This window comes from Lissotriton vulgaris, chromosome 1_1, assembly GCF_964263255.1.
Source record: "Lissotriton vulgaris chromosome 1_1, aLisVul1.2, whole genome shotgun sequence".
Lineage (NCBI taxonomy): Eukaryota > Metazoa > Chordata > Amphibia > Caudata > Salamandridae > Lissotriton > Lissotriton vulgaris.
The window spans coordinates 1,126,632,642-1,126,658,801 of NC_141685.1; the positions used below are offsets into that span (position 1 = coordinate 1,126,632,642).

Sequence of the window (26,160 nt, forward strand, 5' to 3'; positions counted from 1 at the left end):
CTTGAATACCAAATCTGGGAGTCCCTCACTTTCACCTTTACTTGAAGTCTCCTGAGTAAAAACCATGCACACTTTGCACTAAGTCTACACATTAGTTCCTTCAGTCCCAGCACAGTTTCAATGCCTTCAAGAGCAGTCTAATCAAAACAGAGCAGAGGTTCATGCGGGGAAGCTGAAGAGAGGTGATCAAGATGAAATTAAGTAAAACAGAGCGTGGGGTTAGGTTCTTGTACCGCAGTCCAGGGATTAGACTCAAAGCATAAAAGTATAAATCTTCATCTTTTTTTGTGTTTGATCTCCTCTGTCCAAATGCCCCTTAACTAAGGATTTCTTTGTTCCAATGTGGCCTCTACTTATCGAAAGGTACAGTTCACTTTCTACCATGGAACACACATTCACAAGGTTCCTCAGGATTGGGGATTTCCATGACTCATTATGCATTCACTTTCTTTTTACACAGGGCAAGATAATCTTGTACAAGCCCTGAGGAAGACTCTCTGAACAGATCTAGGAGAGTCGACTCGGATTATCCCATACAGTGGACCACGGAAGCGGTACGCTACTTGGGCATACGATTACACACGGATTCGGAGGTAGTTCGATGAGAGAACTATGGGGTAACAATCGCCAAACTGGAAGATGTGATCAATAAATGGATAGCACTTCCTTTATCATTATTGGGCCGCATATCGTTATTAAAGATGATAGTTCTTCCCCGACTGCTATTTCTTTTCAGTAACATTCCAATGGTTCTGTCCAGTACGTTCTTCCGACAATTACATGCCTTGGTGCTCCGTCTGGTTTGGGCTGGGAAACAGCCCAGGGTGGCGTGGGACATTCTGATTCGCCCCTATGAGGAGGGCGGTCTGAGCGCCCCAGATTTTGAGCTCTAAGATCGAGCAGCTCAGGGCGTGCACGCGTATGGCTGGATGCACGGCCCAGCGGACGCGCCGCATCTGAAGATCGAGAGAATAGTCGCTGACCCGACACCACTACCGGCGTTACTCGCTCGTCCTAGAGACCGGCGTACGGGCATATTGGATTCATTAAACTCTGTGACACACGCCTGATACCACCTCATGGATGCCCAGGTTTGCTCACTGCTATACGCCCCAGAGGCGCAAATGGCTTGGTGTGCATGGATTAGCCCCTGTAGGGATAGAGGTGTCATAGCAGCGCTAGCTAAATTAAATCTTACCACTATGGGCGACCTCTTTGCCAATGGCACGGCTTGCACCTGGGAGGACTTGGCAGCGGACGACAACTCTGGCGCTCTAGCCCTCCCTCGTTTTCAGTTTCACAGGGTGAGACACGAATTACGCGAATTGTTGGGCGAGGATATGGCGGAACCGCAAGTGGTATTACCTTATGACTACATAGTCACCGTCAAAACATCAACCCAACTGATTTTGCGGCTTTATCGAATTACGCTTGCTGAGCGGACAATGCACTATGCAAAACCTCGGTTAGCGTGGCAAACAGATCTAAACACTGAACTTCCGGAAGACAAGTGGAGATACTGCTGTGCTAGTGTAAAAAGGCTGTCGCTCAATGGCCGACACCGTCTACTGCACTTTAAATTCCTCAACAGGGTCTATTATACACCTGAGCTGCTGTTCAGATACGGTTTTCGAGAGAGCCTCAGCTGTGAGAGATGTAGAGCACAATCAGCGAATTTTCTACATTTGGCCGGGTTATGCCCGAAAGTGGCAGACTTCTGGCTGGCAGTGTACAACGAGGTGAATGACATTACTGGCCTGTCATTGGCACCCTCTCCGCTACTGTCCATATTGGGGTATACTTAAGAAATCGAGCCAGCCTTGTGGAGATTAGTAGATATGGCTTTTTTAATTGCCAAGCGGTGCGTTGCGCTAACTTGGATGCGAGGCCCGACCCCGACGTTGGTTAGGTGGACAAACGACATGGTCTACTGCTGCACACAAACCGGGCTATACAGCGAACTACTCCCCCCACGCAACCGACTCAAAAATTACTGGGCTCTGTATCTGGAGAAGAGACATGTTCAGGGAGGTGGCGACTCATGTGACACACACTCAATCACAGACACAGAAAGCGCAAGGGAAGATACATTACACCACTTTGAAGTATAAGTCTCACCCTAGACGATTAGGATTGTAATTGTGATGCCAGCAACGTGATGGAAGGAGTGTGTACTGACAATCTATATGAAGGTGTGAAGGTGATAGGGTATTGTATATGTTATAAAAACTCGAATTTGGAAATGTGGTGGTATTGTCGCCTTAGCTAACTGAATCTGTGCCATACAAGATATTGTAATGATCTTAATTGATGCGTGCCAAATTTACGTTGTCTGATTGTATATTGTTGAAATGTCAATAAACAAAAAAAAAAGACTCTCTGAACAGATACAGGTTGAAATGTGTTGACACTTCATTAGGAAAGATTATGTTTACATTACAAAGTTACTTAACAGAGGCAGCCAAACGGAGGGCATGCCTGGGTCCAAGTTGGAACACATATAGCCTCCCTCAGATTTTCAGTTACGACCATCGTGAGAGGTTGAAATTGGTCCTGTCCATTCTTAATTCAGAAGGACTGAAGTTGTAATTAAAGCTAAAGGGAAAAATTGTTTCTCATCTAATATGATGCTTCCCTTTTGATAAAAGTATATTTGGTTTTTCTCTTCATATTTGAGCACTAATCCTTGTACATATTGGTGGGCATTTTTGTTTCAATAAAACTCTTTATATGCATTATTGATGTTAAATGTATTTACCACTGTCTTTTTTCATCTCCCTAATTATGTTCTCAAAAGTACGATCTTCAGGTAAAATATGATTTGTTCCAACACAATCAATTAACAATTTTTGATGTTTAATTTATCATAACCGTTTACTATCAACGTTAAAGTAGGATGAGTATTTTCTTATATTTTCATGGAATTAAGCTAAGTGCCTAATGATGTCTAGTTAGCTCAGGACACATTCGTTTTTCATGATCTTTTAAATGCTCCAGTTAAGCTCCTCCTTTCCTCTGTGAAGAGGTGGTGAAATTGACAACAAAGAGGGCACGAGGGAGAGGAAAGAGCTATCTTATACATGTGGAAAGTGATTAGTCAGCCTAGCATTGATTGTGCGCATAAATAGTCATGAGGAGGCAGAAGATGGCTTTAAACGCTCATTGCTCATGCAATTTTATGGTAACGTACATCCACAGGAGGGGAAACGCTGCACTGATTTTGGCTCATTTCAAACCTCTGGTTTCCATATCATATCTGTGTAAGCACCCTTGCTCCTCGCCATTCCAGCCACACCTAAGTTTTAGATCTGGTCACAAAAGAGGGTGAAAGATGGAATTCCCCATATAAAGAAAATTTTGCTATCACTGTTGGCCATATTGTATGGGAGTATGATGCACGGGGTGGAGTTCTTAACAAGTCTGAGGTTGGCTATAGAGCAACTTTGCACACATTTGTGCAATTTTTGAGAGCCTTTAAAAAAGTTTCAAAGAAATTCTGGGCCAGATGTAGGTAGCCCTTTACCGATCGGAATCGGCCGAAAATACCGATTTTCGGCCGTTTCCGACCGGTAAAGGCCTATGGAGATGTAGGGGCACCAAAAATGGAAATATTCGGTAATTTTACCGAATCGGTATTTTTACAGAATCGGTTAAATTACAGAATCGGTAAATTCTGTAAATGCCATTTACCGATTTTTGAATATCGAATCGGTAAAATTCGGTCTTTAAAAATCGGTAAATGACGTTTACCTACATCTGGCCCTCTGTATTTTAAAATAATTGTTTCCAAGTTAATACTTTAAAATGTACCTAGCTTTGTGTAAACCAAAATACTTCAAGTTGTGAACTGCCCTACATCCTGCCATTTCCACAATCTAATTTTCCAGAATAAGCACAGACAATCAATCACAAACCCCAACATTTCTATCCTGGTGTGCATTCAAAGCCCTTGCCTGAACCCAGATATCTCTGAAGTTAAGTGAGACGATGAGAGAATTACACATGTTCAGAGTTCTTCTGTCAGAGGATGGGTGTGGCACAGGCGAGTGTGGGCATTTCACACATTCAGAGCCCAACCCCTTCCTGCCCTTCATGTTGCTCTCACCTGGTCATAGGGCTGCTGATCATCGGGTGGCGCGGGGTTGCGATCCAGGGGTCAACAGTCTCCGGTCGCACTAAAGGGTCACGTGGCATCCACCATCCAAAACCCTGGCCTGCTGTCAAAGGCAATCTGTACATTTGGTTCGGTGCTGAAAGAGAAACCGCATGTTGTTAGAGAAGGTCCTGATTACCTAACAGTTACCCCGATTGTTTTCTCTGTCTTCTGATTCACCTGGATCCTAACCCTAAACCTGTTGTTTCTGATCATCAAGCGGCACAATGGTGGGCAATTCTGGATGAGTGCCCATGATTCCTAGACTTCTTATGTGTAGGGGCTCACTTCATGCCCGATTCATCTGGCAAGAACCTCACTGAACTGGCTGTGTAAAGCAACCTTGTTAGAGGTAGAATTCAGGGGCGGCACCTCCGCTAAGGCGTGGCCCCACTGCCTACCAGCATGGCAAAAAAGGAAAAATAAAATGATAATGACACAATGTTATAATCATTTTATTTTGCTGTGCTGGGGCAGTTTTGTGGGGCGGGGCGGGGCTAGGCTGCGCAGGGGGAGGAGTGGTAGCTCCCTCCTAAGTGTGCATGAAAGTTAGGCCGGCCCTGGGGTCGCCCAAACATCATGCACACTTTGCATGGTCTCCACCCAGGCTGCATTACAGCCTGGGTGGAGAACATGCCTAGGCTCTCATTCCCTATCTGAGCTCAGACTAATCACAACGCTGCATTCCAGCATTGTGATTGGCTTAGGGGAGCCTATACTGCTTCCTGTTCGAACAGAAGCCAGGAAGAGGATGGAAGAGAGACGGTGGCCAGCCAGGCAGCCTGTGGGCAGGTGTTTAAAAAAAAATGTTCTCCCCCCCACCCACTACTGCTTCGCTGGAGCAGCTACAACTGGTAGAATTACTTAATGTTTTGGGGTACAATTTTGGCTATGTGTGGTGATGCGAACTAAACACTGCCCAACTAAAATTCAAGAATACTGCGGCAGTCAGACTTTGTTCCACAACACAGGAGAACTTTTCAGTGTTTGATGCCTTTCTTGGGTTACACTTTGTAGAAATTATCCTGTCTCTAAGCTGGGTGCGACTTATTGGGGAGATCAGAGAGTCTTAAATACATTAATTGTAGTAAAGCAATGGGTTCTGTGGGGGAGCATGCAACTGGTGACTCAGCCACGGTAAATGGACTCTGCGTGTTTACCGCCAGTATTCGTCTTTTAAGATAAGGCCTCTGCGACGCAGCAAGGGTAAGGGGTACTTGGCTGGTTGCACATGTGCACATGCATTGGGCTGCGCGTGTGAGACTCCTGTGTGCGCAGGTTGGTAACTGCGGACAGTTAGCCAGGTGCAGAGGGGACTCTGCAAGATTGGATTTTGACCTGGAGTAGGCCTCATAACTGTAGTGTACACACATAGGGAAAGTCAGTGTGATTTACAGTCTTGTCTACAGTGACATTCCACTATACACCTACGGGGAAGACTGCCTTAGAGTGCAGTTTTGCTACCCTTTGGCCTACAGAGACCAGTGACGTATGGAACTGGGGTGGAATCTGTATAGCCAACCCAAATAAGAGTTCCAAGAAGATATATGTACAGGTTTATGGGTTTTCATATTTCTCTAGCTCATTCCAAGATCATAGCTGTGCTATGTTAATTACATCTCTCTACAGCAGCAGGTACAATGGCCACCCACACACAAAGGGGGCCTTTAACAGTGCTCCACTGAGCGCCTGAGCAAGAAAGGGTTGGGGTTGAAGGATATACATCCATTATCTGTCACACTGTACCAGGGATGGGCAGCCCAAGCCCACGGAACACAGGAGGAAGCCCAGACAACTGATGCTAGCAGGGTAGGGGGCTTCCCTTTGAGGATTTAGTGGGAAGGGTCCTGGCAGTGGTGTCAACGAGAGGTGGAGCTGAGTCCCCCAGAGGGGATGTGACTCCTGGGGGATGCCATCTTGAATTGTCCCACCATGCTGTCCAGGAGGGTTGGGACAAGGGTGGAGTGGTGGTGATGTACCCCAGGATAGGCCAGAGCTGTGTCGCTTCTGTAGCCTTCTGCCCCCCCCACACACACACACTTAAAATGCCTTGCTCAAGGAGGACAGCTCTCTCTTGGTTGTGTTTTCTGCTGGACACTGGGACTGGAGGTGGCAGCCATGGAGAAATGGAAAGAGGAACCCCTGATATCCATCTGGACTAAGGACTCAAACTACAGTTGCACTCAGGACCAGTGAGGCTCTCCCCAGGACCAGGGAAGCTGGTCCTGTAACACCCCCTAAAGACTAGTTGGGGAAAGAACTGGACTTCTTCTCCAAGGAGGAGTAAAGCCCCATATTAGAAACAAGCATTGGCATAGCCAATATGTCCCGCCTTTTGCACCTTATAAGTGTATAGCCATGCAACACATTATCAGCCAGTGTCAGCGCAGGTGCAATAACACAGGTAGTCACTAGAGGTTCCTGGATAGGAATATGCAGCACTGTGTGCACTATGTTGCACTACCACATGCTCTGCCCACAGTTGTATGAAGCAACTCCTTTAGAATGCCACTCACCACAGACACAGACCAGAGTCAGATAGAAGCGGGATGTCTTTGAAAGAGAGAAGGGGTATGCAGGACAAAACAACGGCAAATTGATAATTTCTTAATGGTGTGATTTATTATGTTCCTTTCTCCGAATGATTCTCAATAAAAAATCTTAAACAGGAGGAGATACAAAGAGACAGGTTAAAGAAGAGGGAGACAATGAAATAATATATGGTGATTGTAGGAAGGTGGATATCTGACTATGGTTGCCCCCAACTTTTTGCCTGGTGTTTTGCTGGTTTTTCGACTTAGTTGACATGGGACCCTGCTTTTCAGGGCCCCAGGCCCACTGCTCTCTCTCTACATTGGCACACATGTACCTTAGGTGCATTTACCAATTGGTACTGGGCCACCTTATCAGTCCCTGTACAGCATACCTTAGGTATCCAGAGCATAGGTGTACCCAGGGCCTACCAGGGGCTGCAGCATGTATTATGCCACCCCTGGCTGGCCACCCAAATCTGACAACTGGCTGCACGACAGCTGGGGCAAGGTGGTGTAATCACCCTTTGCTTTAGATATAGTATTCCTATATCTAACCCTAAAATGGACACATGTATTCCTATCAGTCACTCCTATGGCAGGCCTTATCAATCCTGAAGGCAGAGTGCTTGGAATTATGTGAGATGGTGCTCTGGCATGAGCTGAGCCCGTTTGCAGCTTGCGGAACTAAGTCCTAATAGCTGTTCCATGATAACGCGTACCATATACTCTTAAGTGCATTATAATCCTAGCGGTTATTTGCCAATTTTGGTATCGCTTTATCAAAACATGTCGAGTAAGGTGTCATACGAATTGGAATACTAACCCCTCGCCAATTCTGGCGACGGGGTTAGCATTCCACCCTTCTAGAGGGACACGACATGTATGTAACTGTGAACCCCGGTTAAAGTTAACTCGAGCCTCAGTATCACAAAATGGATGCTGCCACCACAGACACAAGTCTGACCTCCTGCTGCTGGGAGTCCTTCCAGCGAGGAGAGCTCGGACAAAGGGTTTCCTGTCAGGGGCGGTGCTAGCACCATCCCAGACAGGGTTTTGTGTATCCCAGGTAGGCAGGGCTGAGAGGAAGGTGACTGCAAGTGGCACCCCGGTGCTCACTGTGCATATGCCGGCTCAAACCAGTTCCAGGAGCGCCCCTGAGCTGGGGAAAGTCCGGACAAAGGAGAGGGGTGTAACCACCACCCTCCTAGTCCCACCCATGGGCAGGACCTAGTCGCGTGCCAGCCCCTTTTCTTAGAATAAAGGTAGGAGCGGGCCCCCTTCCCAAATTAGATAATCTTGAATCTTGAACTACTTTCCACGAAAGGAACTCTTGACTTTCTCTGAAGACTCTCCCTTGTGGCTAAGGAGTAGCCACCCTGCACCCGCAGGCACCACCTAAGCATCGCGGTTTGCTGCACGTCCATCCTCCGGATCAAGACTGACCAGCTCGACGAGATCCGGATTCCCTGGCATCTCTGACCTCTACCTGCATCATCAGCCCAGCTGAGATTCGTGGGTGTGACGAGACCTGAGGGACCGGCCATCTTCAAAACCTGCACGACGCTTAACCAGCACAACCGCCGAGGGATCCTCGAGTGAGTGCACTGGGGTTTGAGAAGCCCCAAACCAGAGCAGCTCCAGCACCGAAGTCCAGCCCCCCAGCATCCACGAGATCTGCGTGGGGCCCTCATGCTCTTTGCTGCTTACCACGTTGTCTGGTCACTTGCCCGTTGGCTAGTGGCCCTCCTGACGACGTACCACGACAATTTCACCGCTGGTCTGGTTGCTCCAGACTGGCCCTTGCTCCCTTCCAAAAGAGGAGCACCCCGGACCCTCCTGGTCCCCTCCAGACGCCATCTTGACTCCACCGTGTGGGCTTGCCTTTGCCAAGGCTTGTTGCTCCAATCCTGGTTCCAGCATCGCCGACAGCAGACACCCTCGTGGGACAGCTCGCACCTCCAGCCTGGTCGCCGACAACGCCTCCTGGCCCGTGTGACTGCAGAGTACAGGGTCGCCCACTCACCTGATCGCGGTGACCTCATCCGGTGCCATCCTGGTGCCCACACAATCACTGGCTAGTGATTAAGAACTGAGTCCCCTCTGCTTTCAGGTCGTCTCCATCACCGATCCAGGCTTGGATCACACTGAACATCTTCACTGGTTGCCTGCCAGCAACTTCTTCTTTCAGGCTCCATACACTACAACGAGGATTCCCGACGTCTTTTGAACCCTATGCAGCCGCAGCCCCTGGGCTAGGTAACCCGAGCATTTCGGTGCTCCAACGCAGGTTCACTATCCAAGTGTCCAGATCCTTTTTCGTTTTAAGTCTACCTAGTCGGATTCGTCCGGAAACAGTAACTTTAGAAATACTAGCCTCCATAGACTTTGTCCCGCATCCCGCGTGAGAGTGCACACTCTGCACCCGATCTCCCTAGGCCTCCTGCTCCTAACCTTAGGGTTCAGTAGTGTAGTCCTAGCGATCCTGAAGCCTCTGGATCATGTTACTTACCTGCTAGTATTTCGCATTCCACTTTTAGTGTATATGGTTTTTCGTGCCCCTCGGGCATTTGTGTAAATTGTGCAACTTGAAGTATTTTCGTAAGAGTTTTGTATTGTGCTTAGCTCCCTGACTCATAAAGAGTTCAGGGTAGACTTGTTATTAATAAATATCCTTTATTTTTATAACAACTTGTGTGGTGTCCTTTCACTTGGTGTTCAAGGGGTATATGTGATGGTAAAACAGCTGGCTTAACACGCCCTCTAGAGTTTAGCCTAAAGACTGCTTTTGTCCACGCTACTAGGATAGCTGGTCTATAAGGTTGACTTACAACCAATCATCAATAAGGGTCGTTTGGTATGATACACAGTGATCACTAGAATAGTGAGCACTATATATCAGGCCAACTTCTCACATTGGTGTGCAGCGGTTGGGATTTGAGCTTGCTGTTGTTTTACCTCGCACGTATCCTAAGAATATCACTTGAAAGATCACATAAGTACCAAGGTACATATAACTTAGCTTAGAATACTCTGAGTTCTACTGAACCAGCTGTTGTAGTGTAACGGGGCTTGGCACACCCTGACTACAACTCTTAGCAAGGGATCAGTAGGTAAACCCATAGTGTAGGTAAGTGCACCACTTACACCTCACTAGAAGCATGTCTACCAATGGAGAGTCTGCAGAGACTCCCCTTGTGGTTATTGACCCTCCACAGGTCATTTCCAGATATGCAGCTCTTAGCTTCCAGGAGATGAGACAATTGTGTACCTCCAGGAAACTAAAACAGGGTTCTAACCCTACCACTCCTTTTCTGATAGGTCTCTTAGAGACTTATGATGCAAGGAGTTCTTCTAACACAGGCCCTTCTAATCCAGATGGGAGCATGCCCCCCTTAGAGGGAACCCTTGGGGACCCCGACCTCAACCTCAATGGAACAGAAAGTGAAGAGGAGGAAGAGGAACAGGAGTTGTCAGGGGATGAGGCAGACAAAGGTCAGGTAGTAGTCAGTAGGCTCACCAAGACCAACTTAAGCATGCATGAGAATGGAACTGGGGGACCCCCAGGCCCACTCTCAGGCAGGCTTAACATTGGGAATAGACGAGTTAGGTCTCATTCCAGAGGCTCTAACAGATCTATTCATACCAATGGCTCTCAGGCATCTTCTCACAGAGGGATGACATCCCCTCAGAGAAGAGAGCATGAAGCTAAGATGAGGGAAGTCAATCTGAGGATTGAGAGGGAAGAACTTGCCCTTGCCAAAGAGAGACTTGCCTTTGCCAGAGAGCTGAAATTGAGTGGGGCAGACCCCACTGGTGGCAGCATTATCCCTAGAGATAAGGACCGGAGTTTTGATACTAGACACCTGAGTAAAAAGGGGATGACATCCACAAATGGATGACTGCTTTGGAGAGGCCTGCACTGTCCAGTGCATCCCCCAGAGTCAGTGGGCAGCTATTCTGTGGCTCTCCTTTGAAGGCAAAGGTGGAGATTAGCTCCTCACTACTAGAGCTGAGGATGCTAACAATTACCAAGTCCTGAAGAATACACTGGTTGATGAGTTTGGCTTAACAACTGAGCAGTACAGGTTGCTGTTCAGAGACACCCAGAAAACTCAGTCTCAGGATTGGGCTGACTTTGTTGATTGTGCCACTAAGGCTCTAGAAGGCTGGCTATTGGGTAGTAAAGTTACTGACTTCAAAGGATTGTATAACCTTATTATGAGAGAGCAAGTCTTAAATAATTGTCAGAACCAGTTATTACACCAGCACCTGGTAGACTCTGATCTGACCTCTCCACAAGAATTGGGTAAGAGGGCAGACAAATGGGTCAGAACCAGGATTAGGCCTAAGAACCAGGGTGGTGACCAAAAGAAAGAATCAACCAAGCCTCAAGAGAAGGGTGGGAATAAATCTTCTGATCAAACCCCAGGGCCCCAAAAATCCTCTGAAAAGGGTGGGTCCCAAAATCCCTCCAATACCCAAAAGAAAACTTATTGTCATACCTGCAAACAGGTAGGCCATTACAAAAGTGACAGCAGTTGCCCAAGGGCCAACAACAATAAGGAGAACATACCCCCAAGTAAAACTTCCCAGCCTCCTGTTACTACTAGTAGTAATCCCCCAGGTGGTGGGAGTGCCCCCAAGAATCTGGGTGCATTTACTTTGGGAGTTCCTGGGGACTCTGGCCTAACCAGGTCCCCTGACTTAGATACTCTTGTCCGTGAGACTGGCATGGGGTTTGCCTACTTCACAGCTTGTCCCAACACTTTTGACAAGTACAGACAGGAGCCCCTCATCAATGGTTCAAATGTTGAGGCCTATAGAGATACAGGGGCTAGCATCACCATGGTGACTGAGAGCCTAGTCCCCTCAAGGCAACTTATACCTGGAGCCACATACCAGGTGACCAACATTGATGGAGTGCAGAAAGATCATCCCATAGCAGTGGTAAATCTCAGCTGGGGAGGTGTCACTGGCCCCAAGAGAGTGGCAGTGTCATCAAACTTGCCTGTAGATTGCCTACTGGGGAATGATTTAGAGATCTTAGCCTGGGCTGAGGTAGAGCAAGAAACCCATTTTAAAATGGTAAACCTCCATGGTAAGGTTAGTGGGGCAGTGATAGCCACAGCCCCAGTCCAAGATGTCCTTCCTGAACAGGTCAGGAGGGCTGTGCCAGTCACAGCCCAATCTCAGACAGATTCCTTCCCTGAACAGGTTGGCAAGGCTGTGATGGTCACAGCCCATACCCAAACGTAGTCCCTTCCTAAAAAGGTTGGTGGAGTTGTGATGGCCACAGCTCAAACTCAGACAGATAATAGTGTTGTGAAGCCTGAAACTATGGATCACTCCACTCAGACAGAGTGCATTGAGGAGGAATAGAAATCTCCCTCCCACCAGACTCTAGGAAAGGATCAGCCTCCTCAGGGAACTGATCTGACCCCTTGTGAAGGAACTGCCCCAGAGGTAGTCAGGCCTAGCCTGGCAGCACCCTTGATGTCAGTGGACCCTTCCAAGGTGGGACCCAGTCTGGAGCAGGTAACCTGCCCCTCTCTACCCTGCCTCAGTCAGCCCAGGGCTGTAGAGGTCAGGGAGGCCAGTGGTGGACCCCAAAGGGCCCCCTGTCCAAAAGAACTTTCCAATCAGCAGATTAAGGGCACTGAAGCTAGTAGTCCTAGCCAAGTGAAAATAAAACAAACTCCTGAGGGATCCCCCTTAAAATTAGCTAGGGACCTCCCACAGATGGACACTGTTGGGCACAGCCAAACCTGGGACCTGAGGGCCCCAAACCTGACCTGTCCCTCCAGTAAGCCAAACAGAGGGACCCAGCCTCCAGCTTTAGGTAGCCAGAGGTTGACCCTGAGAGCTCACAGCAACTCAGTCCTGGAAAGAAAGGCACATATGGTGGATAGTGATTGGAGGAAGTTGAGCCCAACATTAGTGGAGTCTCACTTCAGTACTTCATCTCAGCACCAGCATTTTACTTTGCCAAAACACACCACAGGTAGAGATTCCCTATGTTGGAGACCCTCAGATACCCTTAGGGTGAGGGATTGCTTAGTGGACCATGATATAGGGGGTAACCATGCCAGTGCATATACCACCTCATATGGCCACTCAGGCAATATAGGCTTACCTGGTCAAGGATAGCCTTATCTCCTTTCGTTTGGGGGCGGGGGGGGGGTTATGCAGGAAGGTGGATATCTGACTATGGTTGCCCCCAACTTTTTGCCTGGTGTTTTGCTGGTTTTTCGACTTAGTTGACCTGGGACCCTACTATTCAGGGCCCCAGGCCCACTGCTCTCTCTCTAAATTGACACACATGTACCTTAGGTGCATTTACTAATTGGTACTGGGCCACCTTATCAGTCCCTGTACAGCATACCTTAGTTATCCAGGGCATAGGTGTACCCAGGGCCTACCAGGGGCTGCAGCATGTATTATGCCACCCCTGGCTGGCCACCCAAATCTGACACAACTAGCTGCACGACAGCTGGGGCAAGGTGGTGTAATCACCCTTTGCTTTAGATATAGTATTCCTATATCTAACCCTAAAATGGACACATGTATTCCTATCAGTCACTCCTATGGCAGGCCTTATCAATCCTGAAGGCAGAGTGCTTGGAATTATGTGAGATGGTGCTCTGGCATGAGCTGAGCCCGTTTGCAGCTTGCGGAACCAAGTCCTAATAGCTGTTCCATGATAACGTGTACCATATACTCTTAAGTGCATTATAATCCTCGCGGTTATTTGCCAACTTTGGTATCGCTTTATCAAAACATGTTGAGTAAGGTGTCATACGAATTGGAATACTAACCCCTCGCCAATTCTGGCAACGAGGTTAGCATTCCACCCTTCTAGAGGGACACGACATGTATGTAACTGTGAACCCCGGTTAAAGTTAACTCGACCCTCAGCATCACAAAATGGATGCTGCCACCACAGACACAAGTCTGACCTCCTGCTGCTGGGAGTCCTTCCAGCGAGGAGAGCTCGGACAAAGGATTTCCTGTCAGGGGCGGTGCTAGCACCATCCCAGACAGGGTTTTGTGTATCCCAGGTAGGCAGGGCTGAGAGGAAGGTGACTGCAAGTGGCACCCCGGTGCTCACTGTGCATATGCCGGCTCAAACCAGTTCCAGGGGCACCCAAGCTCCTGAGCTGGGGAAAGTCCGGACAAAGGAGCGGGGTGTAACCACCCCCCTCCTGGTCCCACCCATGGGCAGGACCTAGTTGCGTGCCAGCCCCTTTTCTTAGAATAAAGGTAGGAGCGGGCCCCCTTCCCAAATTAGATAATCTTGAATCTTGAACTACTTTCCACGAAAGGAACTCTTGACTTTCTCTGAAGACTCTCCCTTGTGGCTAAGGAGTAGCCACCCTGCACCCGCAGGCACCACCTAAGCATCGCGGTTTGCTGCACGTCCATCCTCCGGATCAAGACTGACCAGCTCGACGAGACCCGGATTCCCTGGCATCTTTGACCTCTACCTGCATCATCAGCCCAGCTGAGATTCATGGCTGTGACGAGACCTGAGGGACCGGCCATCTTCAAAACCTGCACGACGCTTAACCAGCACGACCGCCGAGGGATCCTCGAGTGAGTGCACTGGGGTTTGAGAAGACCCAACCCAGAGCATCTCCAGCACCGAAGTCCAGCCCCCCAGCATCCACGAGATCTGCGTGGGGCCCTTCTGCTCTTTGCTGCTTACCGCGTTGTCCAGTCACTTGCCCGTTGGCTAGTGGCCCTCCTGACGACGTACCACGACGATTTCACCGCTGGTCTGGTTGCTCCAGACTGGCCCTTGCTCCCTTCCAAAAGAGGAGCCCCCCGGACCCTCCTGGTCCTCTCCAGACGCCATCTTGACTCCACCGCGTGGGCTTACCTTTGCCAAGGCTTGTTGCTCCAATCCTGGTTCCAGCATCGCCGACAGCAGACACCCTCGTGGGACAGCTCGCACCTCCAGCCTGGTCGCCGACAACGCCTCCTGGCCCGTGTGACTGCAGAGTCCAGCGTCGCCCACTCACCTGATCGCGGTGACCTCATCCGGTGCCATCCTGGTGCCCACACAATCAGTGGCTAGTGATTAAGAACTGAGTCCCCTCTGCTTTCAGGTCGTCTCCATCACCGATCCAGGCTTGGATCACACCGAACATCTTCACTGGTCGCCTGCCAGCAACTTCTTCTTTCAGGCTCCATAGACTACAACCAGGATTCCCGACGTCTTTTGAACCCTATGCAGCCGCAGCCCCTGGGCTAGGTAACCCGAGCATTTCGGTGCTCCAACGCAGGTTCACTATCCAAGTGTCCAGATCCTTTTTCGTTTTAAGTCTACCTAGTCGGATTCGTCCGGAAACAGTAACTTTAGAAATACTAGCCTCCATAGACTTTGTCCCGCATCCCGCGTGAGAGTGCACACTCTGCACCCGATCTCCCAAGGCCTCCTGCTCCTAACCTTAGGGTTCAGTAGTGTAGTCCTAGCGATCCTGAAGCCTCTGGATCGTGTTACTTACCTGCTAGTATTTCGCATTCCACTTTTAGTGTATATGGTTTTTCGTGCCCCTCGGGCATTTGTGTAAATTGTGCAACTTGAAGTATTTTTGTAAGAGTTTTGTATAGTGCTTAGCTCCCTGACTCATAAAGAGTTCAGGGTAGACTTGTTATTAATAAATATCCTTTATTTTTATAACAACTTGTGTGGTGTCCTTTCACTTGGTGTTCAAGGGGTATATGTGATGGTAAAACAGCTGGCTTAACACGCTCTCTAGAGTTTAGCCTAAAGACTGCTTTTGTCCACGCTACTAGGATAGCTGGTCTATAAGGTTGACTTACAACCAATCATCAATAAGGGTCGTTTGGTATGATACACAGTGATCACTAGAATAGTGAGCACTATATATCAGGCCAACTTCTCACAGTGATGAGAAAAGAAAGCGTAACAATTAAAGAACAGGGGTGATTTATTGCATAAACACAGGATCCCAAGAAAAGAACAAAGAATATCCAACGAGGTGATGCGAGACAAACCTGACAGGGGCCGTTTGTAGGAATCCCGTAGCGCCAAAATGCAAGAGATTCCAAGCACTATGAGTTAACAATGAAGGGTGGTTGGTTTGAAACAAACAGGCAAACACACACTGCATGCTTCCCATGTACTTGTTTGGTACTAGCATGCAACCAGAGAGAATGCATGCATTGGTACAGTGCGCCTCGGGAAACAACTGGCGCGTGAGCGCTAGAGAGATTGGTCTCGTTCAATGCACTGTTAGTGAGGCACTGTGTCCAGCTCCCAGTCAGGAAGATGCAAGCTCAGTATTGAGGGGTCCTGGTGGCACTGGGGCGGTGCCTGCCTCGTGCAAGGCTCGCTGGGAGTGAACAATAGATAGCCTGGAGTCAGGGAGCAGGTAGTCACAGAGCGCAGGGATATTGAAGGAGCGCCTGGAATGCTCTCTATATACACGAGGTGCGCTGCCTGTTAATCAGATGCCAGCCAGCAGCTCTGCAGTGCCCCCTTCTTCCCGTGTCGTTAGTCGTCAGTGTGGCATCGGGAGTGGACAGACCGGAGAATTGAAGCAGGATCACACTAACAGTGTTTCCACATTACAGTGACTGCACACTGTCACCAAATAAACTGATAACTCGCGCTCAGCACCATCCTATACAGGGCACTCTACCCTAAACGCAGTAGCTTTTCTCCATACCCCAAAACAAAAAGACTAATTGTAAGGCTCCCATAAGACACCTAGGTTACTACATTACATTACTGCTAGTAGTGGCACAACAACTTAGTTATTCTACCAGCGCATCAAAACATCTTGTGACTGCGAAGGCATGTCTTTCCCCAAAAATGTTCTTGCCACAGTACACTCTAAATATAAATATATATATATATATATATATATTTATTTTTTTTGCTCCTTTTCCTCTGTAGTTCCCAAAGAAAACAAGCACTCGCGGGAGGAGAGTCAAACAGAGTTTTTATTTCTGACCCTCTGAGCACCAGACGCGTTTCGGCTACTGCCTTTGTCAGTGGTACACTGACGCGCCATTTCTTCTGTTTTAAATATCCCCCTTGTGATACAAACAAATGGAGATGGAAATGGGACATTTTGCCCAACTTTTTCGGCCATCTTTGAACTGTTATTCACATTGTCATACAACTATTCAGGCCCCCGGGGGACTTAGTCCCAATGTCTATTATGAATCCCACAAAAATGCGCATTCTGGAACATCTCCGAGCCATAACAAACTGTGATCCATCGTATCCAGTAGCGAGACATTACAAACAACATCAGGCGCGAACTACTGGAATACTTTATATTAGATCAAGTCCCCAACAATCCCAGAGGTGGGGATAGGCTGCAAAAACTAAGGAGGCTAGAATCCAGATACATAATAGACATTGGGACTAAGTCCCCCGGGGGCCTGAATAGCCACGAAGAAATGACAGTACACTTAGGCTAGAACTCCCAGGGCAGTGGTGAGCAGGAGTGCACAGTAGCAGTTGACCGTAAGATTAGCATGAGAAGAGAAACACAAAAGTGGTTTTAATATTACGAGAAACTTTTTTGTTTATTTTGGTGTGGGTGTTATATTATGATTTGCACAAAGGTCTTGGAAGATGGAAAGAGTAAACTGTTACAATGAACTGGCATTTACAAAAAGCCCATCCAGGGCCGAATAACTTGATGGATTGTAAAATGATTACATAAATTTGTGGCCCATTCAGGGCGTAATAAAAATGCAGGTACGACAATGTAAATAACAGTTCAAAGAGGGTCGAATAACGTGATGGATTGCAAAAATGATTACATAAATTTGTGTAAAGTAAGCCCATTCAGGGCGTAATGAAAATGCTTGTATGACAATGTAAATAACAGTTCAAAGATGGCCGAAAAAGTTGGGCAAAATGTCCCATTTCCATCTCCATTTGTTTGTATCACAAGGGGGATATTTAAAACAGAAAAAATGGCGCGTCAGTGTACCACCGACAAAGGCAGTAGCCGAAACGCGTCTGGTGCTCAGAGGGTCAGAAATAAAAACTCTGTTTGACTCTCCTCCCGCGAGTGCTTGTTTTCTTTGGGAACTACAGAGGAAAAGGAGCAAAAATACGAGCGAGGTCGCCCCTCGCAGCAATGCACCCGTGCTAGAGTGCGCGACTTGGCGCAAAGAGGCAGCAAAATATATATATATATATATATATATATATATATATATATATATATATATATATGTGTGATCAAGGCTTTGGCCGAAACGCGTCGTGGCAAACTGGTGTTTGGGTTCACAATAAATATTTAAAACACCAAGAATTGGGTCTCGCATCATCCTTTGGCAGCACATACTGAGCTGAGTCAAGCTGAGGACGACACATACCGCATATATATATATATGTATATATTCAAAAATACTGGCTCTGCACCTCCAACATTGGCGAACAGAAAAACCACGGCGAGTCCCATAGATTCTCAGGCAAGATGTTTATTTGTTGTCACAGCACAACGGTCTGAAGCGTTTCGGGCAGATGCCCTTGCTCACAGATATATATATACTAGCAGCCAGTCCCGACCTTGTCCGGGAGCAACAGGCTTCCCCGCCCCCCGCCGCCCCGACATTGTCCAGCAGCTCGGGCCCCCGCACGGCCCGTCCCCCACCTGCCCCGACCCCCGCCTGCCCCGACATGGGTCCCCTTACCTCAGCCGCCGCTCCTCCCGCCTGTCCGCTGCTCCTGACGTCACCGCTCCTCCCCCGCGCCATGTCCGCCGCTCCTCGTCGTGCTCCTGGACGCCGCTCCTCCCCGCACTCCTGACGTGAGCACGCACGTCGCGGCCGGCGCTACTTCAGAGGGACTACTTTTTTTTTTACTGTAAATTTTTTTAAATAACGTTTTTTTTTACATTTATATAGCCCATAACCATCTACACACCCGGACGATTCCAACGGTGTATCAAATGTGTAGATTGGCGCTGTGGTTCCCGAGTTTACCGCCTCAAAGGCTGAAAGTTCTTCCTTAATTATAGTAGTATAGAGATATATATAGATAGATATATATATATATATATCTCCGCTGATTTGCGGGTCCTGGCAGGCTCCTAATGGCGCCGAGCTCCGAGGAAGGTGAGCTTACGCCAGTGCAGGATGGCGTTCGCTCTGCTCACCGTGACAGCTGCAAAGCAGGGCAGTGGACTGAAGTCTGTGTGACCTCGACCCACTTGGGATTTTATTCTATGGTTTACATGCTGAAAAGGAAGCACACCCACTGGGGACTTCATTATCCAGAAGGCCGTACTGTCGGCCACGCCCCTACAGGCAGGTGATGTATATAAACTGAACTGTGCTTCGTTGCAGCCAACCACATGCCACTGAAGAAGAGAGCACGGGGCTCTCGAAACGCTTTTGGCAAAGGAACTTTTGGAGTCATTCAGCATTCAGAGAAGCTGTCAGCAGGCTGCCATTAAACCCGTGATTAACTAACTTCCAGTGGCAGTTCTTTGAATGGGTTCTCTGCACGAGTTGGAATATATATATATATATATATATATATATATATATATATATATATATATATATATATATATATATATATATCCACTGATTTGGCTCCGTTTCACAATCCTCTGGCGCTCTCTCCACCGGTGCCGTGACTCCTAAGCAGAGCCCCGCTTTTGGATTATTTCGAACAAATCCCTTTATTCAAGGGAATGAGTCAGCACTCACGGATCCAAGTTTCCCAAAGTTCTTTATTACGTTGTCAAATCTCCAACATAAACACAAACCAACGCGTTTCGCAACAGTAGTCGCTTGTTCACGCCGTGAGTGCTGACTCATTCCCTTGAATAAAGGGATTTGTTTGAAATATATATATATACACAGATTGTAAAGCCACCTATTTACTATTACATTCACGCACACTTAGCACTGATCACTACTGTTTATGTTCTTACTGTAATTCGACTGTAACTATGACATGCCTTTAGGTATCGTAAGGCTGCCAGATTTGCAGTTTTAAAAGCCCCCTTCCTTAAAATAACCACAGATATTAAGACTTTAATTAATTGAAAGTATATCTGAAATACCTTTCAACGAAACAAAGTTTCACCGTGTTCACACGAAATATTTTTAAGTTGCCACAAAATGTGCCCCTGTAGCCAAAACTGAAGTAAAGTTTCATTTCGTGCTACAGTACAGTGCTAAATGCCAGATTTGCACTTTGCTTAATTTTTTCCAAAACTTGGTGTATTTACGCAAAAGGAAATTACACGAATTTCGCACACCCCAAAGTCCTGGCTTTCTCATAGGAAGGAAGGAAACTAATAGACCCTTCCTGGACTACAAGGAAGCTAGCAGAGCAAGGGTTACAACAAAGACATTGTGGAAAGACACTCTCAATCAAGAGGCATGGTTTTTGTGACCCTGGAACACTAGACAATATAACACACAGAGTTTAAAAAGTAAAATATTATTAATAATGACAAATAGATTGTTCCCAACAAAATAAATCAGCATGTACTAGAGAACCGCGTGTGCTAGTCGTCTGCAACGGGGTTGTTACTTGGTGTCGTTCTTAATCGTAACAAAAGTAACCATGCCATCGGAAGGGTGAGACGTAAATTTGCCCCAGTGAGTTTGAACCTGGCATCAGCAGGTTGCATGCTTTCTTGCTTCACAGCGGTCCCCACCTCGCCATTGCCTCCACAAACACCTCATCTGCTTGGCTACTACATCACCTTGATGGCATGGCAAACAGCAACTGTGGTACTTTTCCTATGAAACACACACTGCCCATCACCTGGACATCACGCTCTCTCGAATTGGCTGATTTTCCACCTGAACCACTTACTATGCACTCAATTAAACCGGTTGTCTAGCGTTACCTCTGCTCCAACCGGATGGGTTTCAATTGATCGGGTTAACTCTCTGGGTCAACTTTCTTCATTTAGCCTCGCTTCCCGATTATGTTCTAGTCATTGACCATCACGTCCATCACGCCTTATTAGAACATAGGCGACGGTGCAATGTTGTGAAACTGACTAATAAATGATTGTTCAGCTTCTGTGTTTACCCGACCAAAATACGAGTAACAACTTAGTGTCCACTCTTTGTGTTCCCTCCTATTTACTTGAGTAACAAATTAGTGTCCATCCTTTATGTTCTTGATACTTCAAAACGAGAGTCCATCCTCTATGTTAATTGCAATCCGAAAGCCGTCTTCTCGCGATATACTAGGGAGGCGTTATAAACCGGACTGGAGACACAGCACGCCGCCTACCGCCGACTGCTGAGGATGATCAAAATAGACTCCGAGACCTCGTATGTCCAGGTACGTAGCCACCTTAGACGCTGCCCGTCTGTTACATCGACCAAAATCCCTGCCGCGACTATCTCGTTAAAAATCTCGCACGATTAGAGCCTCTATGTCATCTTGCATTATCTGTTCTATCTTAGCGCTCAAACTTCATCGTGTTCTTCCTGCCATAAACGGGAGAGAATATCTCGCTAAAAATCTCGCATGATCAGAGCCTTTATGTCTTCTTGCATTAACTGTCCTAACTTAGCGCTTAAACCTCACCGCGTTCTTCCTGCCATAAACGGGAGAGACTAGAGACGTTACAGTAGTTTAAATTCATCCTTATTGCTCCCGGTAGAATAAATGTCTTCAACCTCTTTACACCATAGATGGATGCAGTATAAAGAACGGGGTTATCTACCAAACCGAAGAAAGGAATACCTTTACTCCCTGTCCGAAGAATGGCGTCATATCTCTAACTAAAGAAAGGAATACTTTCCGTTTCTGTGCCAGTAACAAGATGTAAGTCCATCTTACTAGTATTCACTTGTAGAACTCGATGTATCAAAGGGTTAAACATCTGACGAAATGGGGTTTTTCTGTCTCCTTTTCCTACCCATGTAGACCGTAGCTGTTGAAACCGCCTCTTATCGATTCGCATTGTACCGCTGAAGGCATCATCAGTCACTAAAAGGTATATTGCTAAACACCATACCATCTAGGCAGGTTATATCCCGCTCAAATAGTGTGTTCACATATTGATAGAAGAAACCAAATATTAAATATGGACACTTGTTTGCTTTGTAGTTTTTATTTGACTCCCTGGAGAACAGATAACTATCTCGGAACAGGTTGGAGTAATTGCACCCTGTCCTGCAACGAAAATTGGTAAGATTGACCATTGATGGGTATTAGATGTTGTGCATATTTAGCTATAGAAGATAGAATAAGGATCATTGTATCCTCCATGCAGGTGTCTCTTAAAAAGTATCCGGTCCTAAAATCTAGCAACTGAGCACTTGAGGAACACAAATCGGCCTGTTTCTTATCGTGAGTAATACCATGTCTTGGTTTATATGATAATGCCCCTTGTGTCTCTAATTAGCATAAAGGGATTTCAGTTAAATAATACGGGTAATATTTGTTCTTTATTCTCATGCAACTAGAGTCTAATATCCAAATTACTTTCCATCTACATCATAATAAATTAACCATTTATGATCTATCTACATCGGAGTAATTGGCTTTAGTGCATTCTTCTTTTATACAGTTATCGGTCATGTGAGGAGCAGCCATGCTAGATCTAAACAATGTCCTATATTGCTGTGTTGGTATTTGTGTTTGTAAATCATTAAGAGAAGGGTTGGTGACAGATATACTTTTTGTCTTTTTTCTGTAAATAAATCTTTTTAGGTCCCCTGATATCTTTGATCCACAAGAGAAAAAAGGTCCTGAGGAAGGTGGTTCACCCACCGAAACGCGCGTTGACCGATCATGTGCGGGGGTCTCGAGTTCTTCTGAGACCCTAGAATTTGACAACTTGTGAACTTGTCAATCAATACTTAGTTTCTCCCTTTTTCCCCTTTTGGTAGTGTGGTTGTGGTATGCATGTGTGTATGTTAGCGAATGGAGTTGAGTATTTAATATCAGGTGGCCTTCTTAAAAATCAATTGTTGACTATAATCGTGTATAAAAATTCTTTTCTATTATTGGTGTGTTAATAATAATGTGTGTTCTTAAAAACAAAAAAATTCGAGTTTGAAAAATGTATCTATGATGAATCATGTATATTTTTTATATGAAAAACTGAAATGAAAAAACTTAATTAAATGAAAATAAAAACTATGATAAAGTAAAACACTCTTACATAATTCTGTCACCTTTCTTAATTATTTGATGTATATTGCTTATTGATGCATATGACCACTGAAGGAACAATTTCCTAGAACAAACTTTTCCTATGAAACACACACTGCCCATCACCTGGACATCACGCTCTCTCGAATTGGCTGATTTTCCACCTGAACCACTTACTATGCACTCAATTAAACCGGTTGTCTAGCGTTACCTCTGCTCCAACCGGATGGGACATTTATTATTTATGAGGCTTTTATTTTTTTAAATAACCTTGAATGTATGGATAACTGACCAATTTTCAGTACACATATCATTATCGATAAAACAAATATGTTACAAGCTGAATTATCTTAAGGGTTAAACTCAGATGTTATGGTCATACAATATCCCCGTACTATGGTATTAAGCTGAGTCAGGAGAAAGGCTGACGGAGGAACCTGTGAGACAGCAGGGGCATTTTTACAGCAAACACCCAACCCACTGTGTTTTTCTCGCCAGTCTAGATGTGTTTCTCACTAGAATATCGGTTTAATAATTCCATTATAAGGGAATGCAAAGACTGGTGTCAGCACCAATGTGAGCTGGCGGTTGCTGCGGCTCTAGAATATTTTGTTAGGATTAAATCGTGCAAGATTTCTTTTCGGAGCCCGAAATTCATTCTCACCCTTCCAAGGTGCATGCAGAGAATAACAAGCGCTAAAAGACAAGCGCGGCCCGCAGCAGTGAAAGATAAACAGTATGTGTGCATGCAGAGCATTTGCCTTGCGGGCGCGAGCAGCAAGGCGCTATAATTGCAAACAGATGGTGCTGCTGCTCACTCCCGCAAGGCAAACTATCTGCATGCACGAGTACTCATTGGAAACAGGGCAAAACATGCACGAGTTTCCGAGAAAGTACAGAGCGATGCCAAGAGGTAATCTCCTAAACAGCACTTGCGCGCTGCATAGACGAGACCTAAAAAACTCAAAGGCTGGTGCAGGGAGCCAATGGAACCAATTCCCTCCAAAAGGTGCCACCTTAAAGGCCGGCTAGGGCTTTCCACAAGTAGCAAAATGAGCTCAAGATGGAGCAAAATGGCCCAACGGGCCTGAGATATGAGCAGGAGAAGGATTTGACCCCCCCCCCCCACCCATGGGTAATCACGGAGTGCGTGGAACTCCGCTGCCTCGCTGTTTAAACGCCCTCTGGGTGGGCCAGAGTCTGGGGGTTGGCCCAAGGAGTAGTCTAACTATTTAATGCTGGGAGGGGTCATGCAAGGAACTGCCTCCCTGATTTAAGCTGGCCTTGGAATTCCAACCCCCAGGCTGACTCATAGTTTAGGAGGTACAGGACCCCAACTCTGGGCCCCCGAGGCTCAAAAAGGACAGGGAGTGCCATTGTGCTCCCCTGAAGAAGACTGTGCGAGAAGGGGCCGTGATCCCAACCCCGCTTCCTTGCAGTAATGGAAGGACAGGGAAATGCTGCCACTCTCTCCCCATCAGTGGTGGGCCTGTCCTGTTCCCAGGCTTGTGTCTGGCGGCAGCATGCGGCCATCACCGGGAAGGAGATCCTGTCTTCTGGAGCGGGCAGGGGAGAAGAACTGCTGGAAAGTGCTGCCGGTAGGGCTGCCAGGAGTGGCTTCCTGGGCTGCCCCCTCCCCCGTTGGTACATGTGGTAGATGTTCTGTTTAAAGATGGTTGTCAAAAGAATTGAAATGCTTTTGAAAAGAAAGTGTTCTTTATCGAAGTTTGGCAATTTTTTCTTTCAGTCTTATGTACCCATGAGATTAACCAATGCTTTATTCAAAGACCTCAATGGCGAAGAATTATTTAAAGGGATGTTAAAGCAGTTAGTGATTCTTATTCCTAATAGGCTGCAATGTTTATTACAGATTATGCAAGCACCTTATTGTAATGCACGGTTATTTATAAGTGCAGAAGGGGATGTCATGCTTTATTGTTGATAATACATGGATTTCATGCATTATTACTGGTGTGTGGGCACATGAGTTCAATGCTTGACTATTCTTAACAAGAGCAGAGGGATTATGGTTACTAAAGTCAGTTATGGAATGACGTATTACCATAACATGTGATTTGAGGGGACAACATTGACTTATTACAAACATATGTCATATGTAATGTTAACAAAGGTATTTCCATCAGCCTCATGTATATTTATCAAATACTGCACAGTATGGAGTAGTGTGTCTGTAATAAATATACTTTTACTTTTCTGAAGAAAAACTACAGACCGGGCAATTATTTATTGAGTGTTATTACAGTGTACCAGCAAATGATGATTGCTAGCCCACACCACCTCCCTAGAGTAGGCCTTGACCTGCTCTGCTTCGCAATTGTGAGAGTCAAGCGCTACAATGGGATGTTTGGTTCCCAATGGAAAGTGAATGTTGACCCATTATGTGTGCAGGCCATACAACTAATGACTGTTTGTCACACCTGCACACCACAAAAGCGATCTTCAGTGGCAGGGATGTAAGCAAGCTGGTGATTGCTACCTTGATAGGGCCTTTTTGCCAACAAGTCAACAGGTACGCCTTCCCCTCACCATGGAAACAGACACTCCAAACAAAGGGTGGTTGCTGAAATTGCTATGTGCATGCTCCAATCACGAAGGCAAGGAACTGTTTGGACCTCAAATCAAATCAAAATCAACTTTATTCGGTTTTCATATTTTGAAGACCATAAAAGTACATAAAAACATAATAAATATTTAAAAATACATTCAATTTAACTCTGGTAATTCATAAAGCATTATTGTTGGGCATCTAACAAGTTCATAAATTCAATCGATGCTTAATACAAAGTTTAAGATATTGGGCAATCGATTTAGTCATCAAATTATTTTCCAGGAATTGTAATGCCAGAAACGCAGGGCGGCATCTACGGATTTTTAGTGCTTTTAGTACTGGTATTATCCATCGTCTACGAAGTGGGATGTAAAATTTGCAAAAGAATAAAACATGAATAGTAGACTGAGATGATGTTTGGTCACAGGGACACAGTGAGATGTTATGTGTCCAATCATTTTGTTTGGGAAACGAAACCAGATAATGAAATAAATTAAGCCTAAAACGGGTGAGAAGAAATTTTTCAAATTGTGTCAAATCATATTGCAAATAAGGTTGGATGATAGGGACCAGCTGGATCATTAAACAATGCTGGACTGAGGGCTTCCCTATTTCTGTCATCAACCGAATTTGGGTTAAATGTGACATACAAATTAATTTGAGTTCCTTCTTTGATATATCTGTGACCGATGATGGGTCGGAAAAAAACCCTGAATGACCAATGTCTGTGAAAAAGGATTGCACGTAGGCCAGCCATTTTATCTTT

General features: G+C 46.3%; 1 protein-coding gene across 1 annotated transcript in view; it reads right to left on the minus strand.

The window, feature by feature from the left end:
• The window catches only part of SPMIP11 (sperm microtubule inner protein 11), a 60,905-nt gene that overhangs the window by 6,305 nt on the left and 28,440 nt on the right, over positions 1-26,160 (minus strand). Inside the window, exon 3 of the mRNA XM_086936482.1 lies at positions 4,106-4,250. Coding sequence (XP_086792608.1) covers positions 4,106-4,250 — 145 coding nt within the window. The remainder of the gene's footprint in view (positions 1-4,105; positions 4,251-26,160) is intronic.